Below are 13,380 nucleotides of genomic sequence, written 5' to 3'. Positions count from 1 at the left end.
CATATGAAATTCAAACAAATTCACATAACTCTATTCTTCCGGAGAGATTATCACTGAGTCATGTTAAGGAAAAGTATTTCTGCGTTAACACCGAGTCATTACGCGGAGAGGTCTGATCTCGAGTCGTCAGATAAATATCTGAAGATGAGTCGTGTAGAAGAGAGATATGTGTGCGTTATCCATGATTTATTGCGAGTAGAGATCAGGCCTTGAGTCGTGCAAAGAAGAGATATGTGTGCGTTAGCCTCAAGTCATTTTGAGTACAGGTCAGATCTAGAGTCATCAGAGAAGCGGTCATATCTCGAGTTAATAGAGGAGAGATTTGACCTTGACTCAAGGCCATTGGCCAAGGCCGTAGAAGGGGGGTAAAAATGCGTTAACCTTGATTCCTTAGAAAAGAGATCAGTCCTTGATCCGTGAAGAAAAGAGGTTTGTGCATGAAGCTCGAGTCATTACGGGAAGAAGTCGGCTCTCGAAGAAGAGAGATATTGCTGAAAGTGATTTCGTTGAGGAGCATGCCGTGGAGCGTAATAAGAATTCAGTTGTGAAAGTGGCAGTACAGACCATTCCGGATACTTTCAGAGTGATTCTACAAAAGTATACATATGGACGAGGGATCTTTCCCTAACCTGTGGAAAACCGAGAAGCTGGTGTTACTACCGAAACCAGAAAAAAACCCGGGAATCATTGTGCAGTCACATTTGTCTGTTGGATACCTTCGGTAAGCTACTAGAGAGGATAATGTTCAACAAACTGTCTGCAAAGAAGGGGAAAGCGGACTGTTGAACAGACAGTTAGGTTCTCGTAGAGGGAGATCCACAATTGACGCCAGCCGAATGGTGACAGAGCAACACCCATATAAAAAAAGTGGACAGGTGTTCGTCAATGTGCCATTGTGACGATCGAAGTGAAAAATGCCTTCAACAATGCTAGCTGGGAGGCTATTGCGGAAGCGCTTCACAGAATGCGTCTTCCCAATACCCTCCGCAAGATAATAGCAAGCTTTTTTGAAAATCGTGTCTTGTCCCACGAAACCAAAACGATCTACTGCCTGAACGGGTTACGATCTACTGCCTTAACAGCGGGAGTTCCACAGGGTTTCTGTGCTCTAGAATGTCGGATTTGTAGATGATATCGTGCTCATGATCACCGGCGAAACAATCAAGAAAGTAGAAGACCTTGCAACGGTGCCGCATATGAAGATTACTGTTGGAGGACACACCACATCTTCGAAGCAGCAGCTGAAATACCTTGGAGTTAACCCAATCGCTTAAGTTTTGATACGCAATACTGTTGTGATAGCGCGTCAAAAGTCATCGACTCATCGGCGTGGATTATGAAGAACTGGCATGGTTCAAAGAGTAGCAAGAGATGCCTCCTTGCGAGCGTTCCACTATCGAAACTACGTACGATACGAGGAGCGGCCTGAAGCTCTTCTCTGGAGGTAGAGTGTAACAGTTCGGTTCATCGCAGATTCAGGTCATCGCAGGCATGTTTGCCATTGACATCACTCTGGCAGAGGATAAAGAATGGTACGTAGCTAGAGCAGTTGAAGGAGTGCACAAAGCTCAACGAGTAGCGTCAATGCTCAAGTTGCAGGAGCAATGGGACACATCAAACAAAGCAAGATGGACGCATAAACTCATTCTACGGCTTCCATATCGAATAAATCGGAAGTATGGATAGGTTAACTTTTCCTGACACACTTTCAGGCTATGAGCACTTTTGGGCAATATTTTTATCAGTTTAAGCTCATCAAATCACCATATTTCCCGGAATGCGTAGATATGGAGGAATCGGCAGAACATGCGATATTTGTCTGCCCCAGGTTCATATCAAGGCGTAGGAAACTTCTAACTTTAAACGCTGAGAATGTTGTGAATGAAATGTGTCGCGCCGAACTTTCATGGCGAACTATTTACGACGAAATTTAGCAGATCATGTGCGAACCGATACGGGTCAGTAGAGAGGATGAACGGAGAGAAAGTCAACCTAATAAGCTAAAGGAAGGTCTTGGACCTCGTATGATACAACTAATCAAGAGCAACGCGATTCTAGGGCGCGGTATAAACCTAATCTGGACTCATGCTCGTGGTGAGCCTTAAAAGGTCTCACGTACTCAGCTACGATCTTTCCTACAGCAAGATGAACTTCAGAAGGAAAAAGGGTGGATGTTTAAGTGAATGAGCATAGCCTACCACTTGATGTAGTATAGCATAGGGTGAAACCAAAGGGTACATCAGGCACACGAAGCCCAAGGTGGTTTTAGTGGGGCGAACCCACTCACGGCAGCAAACACACCCGACTGTTATGATTTGAAGTCAAATTTCCATCTTATAAAATAAAAAAATTGGATAGATTAACGACAGTTTCAGGATTCAAGGTCAGAGATGGACTTTGGAGAAAAGAAAGTATACGCGTGGAGTACTTCTACTACGGTCGGCTTATTGCACCCATGGACACAGAGCAGCAAACTGGGGTGAGACGGTGGCTCGTCGTGCCTGCCATCCGTACACTAGGATTTATCACCTGGGGAACCAACTCATATAAAAATGTGCTAGACAAGGTGATCCTGAAGCGGTTCCAGAGGTACATAATCAATAGCTGATGGAGGACTAGATCCGACATGTATTGTCAAACATCATGTATGAAGAGAATAGGTCTCCCAGGAAGACAAATTGCTGGGATTTCGGATGACGCTGTCAACCTAGTTGTAGCAGATCGAGAATATTCTCAAGTGTAAGCTTTTCAACCATGATATACAGTGCGTACGATGGTAATCAGCTTATATTTAGCAGTATGCAAAGACGAATGACCCTGCGGATTATTAGCGTTTACAGGATCATCTCTTCGGACGTGGGCATCAGGGTCATATCGGTTTTGCAAGAGGAGGGTCTCAACGTTCCGTTTCTTGCGAGTAGAGCTGTGACCTTCTTCACAGCAGTGGAACTCACAGGGAAAGGGGTATTGTGAGGAGTACCGGTTTAGGTCGAGTAAGTCGCTGAACTGGAATAGTTTCTTCTAGAATCCCTTGATTAAATGCCTACCCGAAGTATTTCGCTTGGTTCCGTAACGAGTTATGAGTCCAGGATTAGCGACTCCCGATCATAACGCGTCTCGGAGCGAGACCTCGAGTCGTTTAGATAAAAGGTCAGCATTTCACAACTCAAAGCCGGCTCTTGAACCAGTTTAGAAGATTATAACCCGAGATCTCAGGATTGAGTAGAGCTGCTCGCTAAGAGGGCCACAAATTTGCCACTCATAAACTAGAGTTTTTATAGATACATAGAAATGTAGAAAAAATTTATGTAGATCAGAGGGCCCCATATCACTCGACTTTTAAAAAGTTATGCACTGCAGGCTAAAATTTATATTATAGGCCTAGTACAAGATCTTATGCCAAATTTGGGCCAGATCGGATCACAGGGAGGAGTTGCTCAACGAGCCTGAAGTTTGTATGAGATTTTGAGACATTTTTTTCCGAGAGAATCATGAAAAACCAGTTTTTCATCAATAACATTAGTCTCTTCGGTCGATTTTTTTTAATACGGTTTTTCTTAAAGCCTAAGCTATGAAAAATATTTCATCCGAAGACTGCATCGATAAAAGTAAAGATGAAGAAGTTATTAGTCTTCAAAAATGGGCTAATTTTGTTAAGGGTGGTATTCATCAATGTTAATGAGACACGGCGGTCGAACAAATTGACGCCTAATTAGCAGAGATGAATACCACCCTTAAAAAGTTAACCCAATTTTGAAGACTAATAATTTCTTTATCTGATCTCTTATCAAAATGCAGTCTTTGGATGAAATATTTGTCGAGGTTCAGGCTTTAAGGAAAACCGTATTCAAAAGAAATCGGCCAAAGAGACCCAAAGTTATTAGCTTAGCTTAGCTTAGCTTGATTGACTACTCACATCCACCTTTAATCATTGAACCCGAAATGCTTTGTTCATAGTTTTAAGTAATAGATCATAATTGATCAATTCCGTTCGATTTCCTTAGTATTTTTATTCAAGTTTTATTTTATCATTATGACAGTTGTATCAAATCCAATGCATTTCGAATTCCATGACCGCTGGCGTGACTCCGTAGAACTAGTTCCACATCGCCAATGGTTGCTACTCCGTGATTGACCGAGGCCATCAGTTTTGTTCAGAGGTCAAATGAACGGAGCCTGGGATTGGCAACACATTCACAATGCTCAAACCTGATGCTCTCTCTTTAAACATCAATAACGGCGCCGGCCACGTCCTAGTAGTCAATAGATAGTTTTGAAAAAAGAGAAGGGATGAAAGAACAATGTTGTGCTTTAGGACCGAGGTCACCTCTGCATCCGAGCAAAGAAATTTTGGTTTGGAAGTTAAAGGATATGATCGGGAGACACTTTTGACTAGTGTGACCTTTTTTTTGAACATCATACTGTCCTATTCTAAAAGCCAAAATTGTTATTCGTTACAATCTAGGTGAATAAAAAGATATTGAAAAAAGGGAAGAGAAAATCTACCTTACTTTCCTAATATATGATAACACACTTTAAGGTGGTGGTTTTTAAGGTGGTAGGTGGTTTTTTTAACTAGTTTTTGAAATTCCTTTTAAAATTATGCAGGTACTTATGGATATGATGAATTATGAAGAACTTTTTTTTCAAAGAGTCATCTTAATTTTCCGAAAAGGTTAAATATTAAAATATTTTTTGCTGAATCGAATTGGTCAGAATGAGTTATGAAATAATAAATGCCAATTTCATGTAAGGTTTTCCTTACTTTTTTAATATTTAGTACAACCTGGGGCGGGATTATGGAACTCGAAACAATCGAGTTTCGTTCGATTCGACCAACTTTGGCATTACCGATCTCGATTCGAATGGAACATTTCGAGATAATCTACTACCCGATTTACTCGAAATCTAGTACGTGAAAATTTAGAACTCGAACGAGATTCGTAATACTGATGCTAATTCGATTTGAGTTCAACTCGAAACGGGTAACTCGAATCGAATAGGATTCATAATTCCACCCCTGGTTTAATAACATCAAAATGAACAGAAAATATTACAGGCGAATATGGAGTGGATGCATTTATATACAGTAACGTTTAAAAAGGTAGACAGTTGAATACAGAGATAGAAAGAGATAGAACTTGCAAATGGAAAAGAAGAAAGATCAGCCTTCAATAGTTAAACCAAACATATTGGGTCGAGCAATAGAATCAGCAAAACGCTATCGTGTTGGTAAGTAACAACATAAAAGGAAAACAACATAGAAAATACGTATGCTTAAACGTAATAGCACTAATGTATAGATGAATTACCATATTCTAATCCGTGGTCGTAAAACTGGCCTAAAATGTACAAGTAAAGTGGATAGAAAAATCATTGATTAAGTGTTTATTTGCTGCAGTACAAATAGGTTGATTGTTTGTTTGTATTTTGTTTTTGAGAGAAATTTTTTGAGAGAGCCAAAATTTGAGGAAACAGTTGCAAAAACAATGAAATAATACTGTACAAGAACCATTAATCAGCAGAGATAGGAGATGGGACACTAGGGTGTAGTACAAAATTTAACCGATTTGAAGAAAACAATATCATATGTAAAGGTGTGTTTCAGATAGAAATAAAAGAAACCAAATTAACCAGTCAAAGCCCAATTTTCACTGCCACTAGTTCATAGAAATTCGGAAAAAATACAAGGAGAAAACAGAAAAAGAAGAATAGATTTGGCAATCTGTTCATTGGAATCAAATTTACTTCAACAAAGAGAAATTAACTATCTAGTACAGTTATCAATCGTTCTTGCTGATCTGACGATAGATTACAAACTGGAATTTACTAGTGATTTGGCATGTGAATGACAGGGGGAATGAGTAAGGATTAAAAAAAAACTTACAAGAAAGGAAATTTTAATGTGACACCCAAATTTAAATTCAAATAACGAAAAAAGTCCCTGTCAATGTTCTTAGTTCCCTCTCAATTCATCCGGATCTTTCCGGAAATTATCAACCGAGAAAAATAAAAAAACACCCTGTCACTTACTTGATCGTGGCGGTCGGATTGTTGTCGTAGCGCACCGTCAGCGCCCGATTGTCCTGGGTTGGCGTTCCCGGGTTGGAACCCTTCTTCTTTAAAGCTGACTTCAATGGCACTGCGTTGAACTTGGGCTCCTTGGCGGGAATTTCGTCGATCCGGTTGGTGTCGATGGCCGGATTCGGCTGCGACATCTGGTACATGTACTCCTCGTCCGAGTCGAGCTCCTCCTGATCATTGTTTTCATGATCTGTGGGGAAAGAGGGAAGAGAAATAAATTTAAATCTTTTTGAATTAAGAGAATAGTGATAAAACAGTTGAGGGAATATTGAAACCACAATGATAGAAAACTCCTTAAATGTCAACTTGAAAAAAATCATACCCCAAAAATAAAATAAAAGTACTATATAGATAAAAGAAGTAAGAAAGTACATTTTTAAATCATAGAATTTTTCTTATGTCAACGTATACTGTCACCCACAATTCTTAGCCTAAAAAATAAAATCAAATTTACCATTGATATTTCTTTATCTTTATACATCTGTTTTATTTGTCACAACATTTATTTTAATGAATCTGTGCAGGATGAAACTTTGACTTCTTTCAGATTGTCCATGCGTGTATTCGAAGTAAAATTCCACATTGACTCTTGATACAATTGACCCTTTAAATAATCCAAAATTATGCTTCTGATGAGAAAATATCTTGACGATAAAAATTTGAAAGTTTTTTAATTTTTCAGTGTTATCTTGTGGATAGGTTATACTCTCAGGAATATGATATAAAAAATGGATTTTAAATGTTTGTTGTTGTACCCTTTTATATCGCTGCTTCTGTGATGATAAAACACTCCATAGAAGTTTTTTTTAAACTTATTTGAACAGTTTTCGGTTAGTTCAAACGAAAAATAAACGCTTCTCAAAACGTATTAAGATCAAGAATACATCCAATATATGTAACTTTCTATTTATCACTCAAAAGATGAATTTAAAAAGAAAAGTTCTCATTCAAAACCTTCACATGCAATCCAAGCTCATAAAGTAGAAAAACTCAAGTATAGTTACATTTTTTCATACAAAAGTTTCAATCTTGCCGCCGGTCGTGGCCTAGAGGATAGCGTTCCAGTCTTCTAAGCTAGAGTCCATGAGATCAAATCCCGATCACGGCACATATAGTACTCTTTCTCTGGTCTGGTGGTTTTAGCATTTGTAAGATGCTAGCCATAATATCCTTGAAAGATGTACACCTTTAGAGTTAAGTAAATTAGATCTCTTCAAAGAAACATGAAGTTTCACTGAGATCCTATATGTGTGTGTTCGTTTTAAAAAAAATCTCATTCATCTAAAAGTGAATTGATGTTAGTGCAGTGTTTTAATTCACTCCTCAGAATCGATGCAAGATTTATCATTTTCCTATCGATAGGAATAAGGATAGCAGATTATAAATTCTATCGATTGAAATTGGTGTGGTGAGGGCAGAAAAATTTCTACATCAATTTGAGTTACATTAGCGTGCTTCCAGACCATTAGGCACTGGGCTATTCTACTTCTAACATAGCTACTACTAGGTAAGTATCATGTTTTGAGGTTTTCCGGGGCGCCAACGCTCACCACATTTATTTTTTCTTCCTGTCGTGCTAAATTTTAATTTTGTAAATGGCAAGCGTTTAACACCTGAGCCGTTTCTGAAATTGAGAGCAGGCATTTAATCTTGTATAGGCGAATGGAGTCATTTGGATCCTTATGAATCTTGAAATTTGCTTAAAGATGAACTGGAAAGTATGATCTTAATATTTTGAGAAAATATGTAATGACCTATACAAATGAAGTAAGCTGTACAGCTTTATGAAAAATTTACTCATCGTTAGTTATGTTTGTTTATTAGTTTTTAGGCGAAAAGTGATGACCGTTTTAGTAAAAACAAGGCTTTAGACTTTTTACAGAAGAGTAGAAAGTTAGAAGGAATGAATGATGGTGAAAATAGGCGAGTAGAATCATCACAAATTATTTTTTTGTTCAACACGGGCCAACTACATAAATATCTACTATTGAGAAGGGTGTCCCAAAATTGCATTATGTCTGGAAATTTGGAGGCTTACCCTCCAAATGATAGATTGGGGTACGTAACAGATCTTCATTGATTCTTTTATTGTTTCAAAATGTATGTTTCACTTATATGAATTTCCTACCATCTCCCCTTTTAAACGCGGCAAAGGCCTACGAACTACTATAGAAACAGTTTTAGTATCTAAATAACGTCATATTTCGCTCCAATTGATCGATAGGTTTCGAGTTATGTCAAATAAAATATGAACAGAATCATATTTCCTTCTTCTTGACTACACCCTCAAAAAAAGGAGGGTCTCACATCATCCGTACACAAACAAACTTTTTTATTAGATATGGTCAATACTACTATTATAATTTGTCTTGGTACATCTTTGTACCTGAAAATATTCAAATTTTTCGAAGGTGATGGAAAGAGTTAGAGAAATATGAGGTATCAAAGAACGAAAGATCAAAAGCCGCAAATATCATGAATTTTTCGAAGAAGATACAACGGCTCACCGGCAGGACTTGAACCTGCAATCTCCGCTTCAGTACAACGGCGCATTAGCCAATTTCACCACGGTGAACATGATGAAATCGGCCAACACGAGCAATCGAGCTCTGCCGATCAACTGCTGGACCTTCTATCGAAACACCATGTATAGAGATTGCAGGTTCAAGTCCTGCCAGTGAGCCGTTGTATCTTTTTCGAAAAATTCATGATATTTACGGCTTATGATCTTTCGTTCTATGATACCTCATGTTTCATCACCTTCGAATTTTTTTTTTTTAAATGATCTTTTATGCCTGAATAGTACTCGATTCATGCAAAAAACTTGTATAAAAGCCACTCTTTCTCATCCTAGTAGTTTCTCTCAAAATAGCTTATAAGTATGTGACCGTTCTTCGAATCCAAATCCAAATGCCCTCCCATGACAATTTTGGTTTTATTTGCTCGATCAGTTCGCGATTTATGCAAAAAATTATGAAAGAGCCTCCTCTCCCCTTCTGATCTCCTCACTAGAAGATGAGAGGGGTCGCAAACTCAAACAATCACAGAAACATTCCCCGTATTGAAATATCCTCCCATACCAAATGGGGTTCCCTCAGCTTGATAAGGTTATGTAAAAAGTTGTAAGGGATCTCCCCTCCTCCCTTCCTATTTCCCCACTGAAAGAAGGGAGGGTAACGAAATTTTCATAGGAACATTCCTCGTACCCAAATACCCATGCCAAATTTGGTACAACTTGCTTGCTCAGTACTCGAGCTATGCAAACATTTGTCTTTTGTTTAGTAGACCTGCCAAGTTTAAAGTGAACTGAAGTATTTCAGAAAAATATCATTGTATTTGAATGTTAAAAATAGGTTTTGTTTTATTTTTTTCTATCAGCTCCAAATTTTGAGATTCAAAGGTAAACTTTTTAAAAAAGGTAAAAATCTATTTAATATATGTTCTAAAAAAATAGAACATTTCTAAGATACTCACAAGAAGAAAGAAATCGAAAGTTTTGAATCAATGATCAAATTTTTCAAATCCCGCGAGTAGGTTTGACTTTTGAGAAAACCAGGAGTTTCTTTTAGTTTATTTCATTTGTTTCTCCGAAATTAGAATTGTTCTATTATATCTTGATCCTCGATCACATGGAGGATAATAAAAAGATTGAAAATCAGTTTTGGTTTTTATGACCGACAACCCTTCATTCGATATCAATGATTGATTTGACTCAAAACTTGTAGTTCTAAACCTGAAAAAAAACGCAAATCATCAAAGGTAAAAGTTTAAAACAGAATCTTTCAAAATGGCGAAATCTTTCAAAATCGATTTAAAAAAAAGAACCATTGTTGATTGCGTAAATTTAAACTTCCGTTACTTGAAAGATTTGTAATCAAGAACATGTCATGCTTTTATTGTAAGGTGCATTTTATAATTCAGCTTTCATAGTTTCAGAAAATTTTATGCACACTCTTAAGTCTCTTATATGAACACTATTCAACTTAGTTTTAGCCAAGCTTAGCTTAGCCGAATTTTGCAGAAAACTTATTAAATTTTCAATTTTGATACAGAGGTTGTTTCCAAGAAAACATTACACTTTTTTTTTAATTGTATAGTTAAGAAACAGTTGGGAACAAAATTTGTCAATGGAAATATCTTGATTCTCCTTTAACCTAGGAATTTATGCCAACAAATTTGAATTGTTTAAAAAGTGTAAGAAATAAGATTTATTTTTCAAATTTTAAAATAAGTTTGCAATGTTTACTACTGCAATACGGTTTCTACGTACTGAAACAAGCTTGAACTGTACAAAAAATCGAGACCATATGTGGGGCCGTTTGCATTAGGGGACTTAGAAATGCTCTGCAATGCTTTGTTTAAAATTTCTTTAAAATTTCTTTTAAATTTGGATAATATTAGGCACAAATATCCGGTACAGTTTTATTCTGAATTTCTGATTAGGAACAGGTCTCTAATTTATGAAATTATATATGAATGATATATCTTGAATTTCATGGGTTCTGAATTCCATGTTCAGATTTTTCAAATAGTAGAACTCAATTCGGAATTCAACCGATTTTAACTGCAAATTGTTATTTACAATTTTACTACGCTATGAAACCAACCAATAACTAACTGTTTTCTAATGTTTATTGGTCTACGAATTTGGTTTTATTATCATAAATTTATAAATCATAATTTTGAATACCTTTTACATATTTTTTCAAATATTCATTTTGAAATTTAAATTCATAGGAATGGGGTTTGTATATATGAAATAGTAGGGTCTATTTACTTAAGGGGGGGGGGGGGGGGGCTAGGGTCTAACGGGTAAAAAAAACACCATTTTCATGATTTTTTTCTAGAGCTATCGTTCAAACAAATGTATTCAAATTTTCTGCATTATAAAAAGCATTGTTTAAAGAACATTTAGTATTTTTTCGTAGAAAAATATTGAAAAATGAGCCGGTGACGGAGCACTTTCGAGGATGCCTTTTAGAAAACAGGATTTGCGGTGGACACTGTATCTCAGCACAGAATCATCTGAAGTCAAAAAATCAGAGCAAAATATTTTCAATAGATGTTTTTCTGGACCCCATCGTTTTTATTTAACTTAAACAAAATTTTAGGAATTTTTTTGGCTGTTTGAAGTAAAAACTACGATTTTTCACAAAAAGTCCGCCATGTTTTATCTGTAAAATCTCCCCAAAGTAAAAAAAGAAAAACGTTGGGGTCTGGTATTTTATATGTAGAAAATATGTTCCAAATTTGAAAAGAATCGGATAAGTAGTTTTCAAATGACGATGTCCACGGACTTTAAAAATGTGCTTTCGAGAAAAACGCGTTTGAAGTTTCTGCTCTTGCTTTCTTGCAGTATTAGATAGGAGGAGATTGGGCCTACTTTCAAGATCTTGATAATTATTGATATTTGAATCATAAAAGGAAAGTTAATTTTATTTTTAAATTGCCTAAATACAAGAGTTCATAAATGCCCTGCATTTTGAAAAATATGATGCAATTATGAACAATCCTTTGTGAATCGTTGAGTTCCATTTTAAGCCAAAATTTATAACACTTGTAATTGCATCTATTACAGAATGTTAAACAGTTGAAATCAACATTTTAATTTGAATTTAATGTCAAGCGAGTTACACGGTTGAAAGCACTTCAGAATAATTTTAAATTTCCAGATATTTGAATTTTGTGAACTGTAATGACACACTTGGTATCTATTAACGATAGAATATCACATTTAATTTATTTGAATTCATATTGGTGCTTATCATGGCCATAATGACAACTGAATAACTGAATTAAGCACACAATTTTTAATTTTTTAGAACATGATTTAAAAACATTCATCAAAAATAAGTTTCAATGCATTATAATGTTGTCGACTCAAGGTTTTCTATATTATGGGTATGGATGGTTTTTAACCATTTTCAGAAAAGTTGATAAAAATCGTAAAATAGAATCGATTTCGCATAAATGTTCAACGATATGAATGTGCTGAAATAACCAAATCAATAAAATAAGTTGATAATATTGCTACACCTCTACGAAATTGGAATCAAAGCCTGGAAAACCTTGTTTTTATGACCGAGGAAACCGGGAAAAAGCCGTGTATTTCAAAATGAAAAACTTGTGGTCACCCTGATATCCACATTTTAGCAGTTGGAATCAAAATATTATTTTGATTCATTATTTGATTTTTGTTACTAAAAAGATTGTAAGGAGGTAGTTGTTATCTGGTTAATTATTAATGAGAAGTTGTTTAGGAATTGTATGACAAATTATCACAACAAGAAAATGGGCTTGTGATATAGCTCAGTTGGCAAGTCTGTTGTCTCCTGAGCCGATGTTCGCGAGTTCGAGCCCAAGAGTAAACATCGAACACAGTTGTACCGAATGAGTTTTTCAATAACGATCCGCCAACTGTAACGTTGATAAAGTCGCGAATGCCATAAAGACGGTAAAACGACTATAATCGAAACAAAAAAAAAAAAAAAAACAACGAGAAAACGAATTATTCATATAGAAATATTTTATTAAGCTATCGGTTTATGTTCGTTTTGAAAATTTTTATACATTTGAGGACTACGCGCTAGGAAACGTGAATAAATTAATGTAGGTATGTTATGAGATAATTATGTTTTCCAGCGCATCAATATTTTTTTAAATTTCAAATTGCAAATGAAAACTTTTTTTTTGAGCTCAATTAATGCTCGAAAAATGGTTTCGAATTTTTTTTTCACTTTCCATGAAAGTTGGCCGTTTTTAAAAATTAATGCTTTTTCCAGCATATAACGAACGCATGGGCCGTGATAGAACATAGCCATAAAAAGCATATCTTAGCGAGTTGGGTATGATTTTTTAGCATAAAATCATAGTTTAGCAATCTATCCTCTAATCCTCTATCGATGTGTCAGAAAATTTTGTCTTATTCATTTTTCTCTGCTTGATGGCACCTTATTTAAAGTGTTATAAAATTTAGACCGAAATGAGGAAGAACCTTAACTGTGAAATTTTTACGACACATAGGTATTTTAAGGAAAAAATCATACTTGCCATGGCCTATCACAGCATTTAAAATAAATTGATAATGTTTTGCAAGCCTCAAATGTTACAGATTCTTCAAAACACGAGTGGCGCGTATCAGCTACATTGGGCGTTATATGAATTTTTCCCCTACCATGCACTCCCAGATAAACACTTTTTAAAGCGAGCCATAGACTACACAAATGACGTGTGCAAATTCGATGATTCCACGACGATTGTTTGATTCTATGCTCGCCCTCACACGATACAAACGTA

At 36.2% G+C, this 13,380-nt stretch overlaps 1 protein-coding gene across 5 annotated transcripts in view; it reads right to left on the bottom strand.

The window, feature by feature from the left end:
• The window catches only part of LOC129751486 (phosphatase and actin regulator 4), a 611,903-nt gene that overhangs the window by 35,143 nt on the left and 563,380 nt on the right, over positions 1–13,380 (bottom strand). For 4 of the 5 annotated variants that reach the window (XM_055747021.1, XM_055747025.1, XM_055747023.1 and 1 more), the window contains 2 exons: positions 6,034–6,274; positions 5,313–5,342 (listed from right to left, as the gene is read on the bottom strand). In XM_055747021.1, coding sequence (XP_055602996.1) covers positions 5,313–5,342; positions 6,034–6,274 — 271 coding nt within the window. The remainder of the gene's footprint in view (positions 1–5,312; positions 5,343–6,033; positions 6,275–13,380) is intronic. The other variant, XM_055747022.1, reaches the window with a different exon arrangement.

Source organism: Uranotaenia lowii, chromosome 3, assembly GCF_029784155.1.
Source record: "Uranotaenia lowii strain MFRU-FL chromosome 3, ASM2978415v1, whole genome shotgun sequence".
In the NCBI taxonomy this organism is placed as follows: Eukaryota; Metazoa; Arthropoda; class Insecta; order Diptera; family Culicidae; genus Uranotaenia; species Uranotaenia lowii.
The sequence above is the reverse complement of the archived record's forward strand: the minus strand, read 5'-3'. Positions and strand labels throughout refer to the sequence as shown.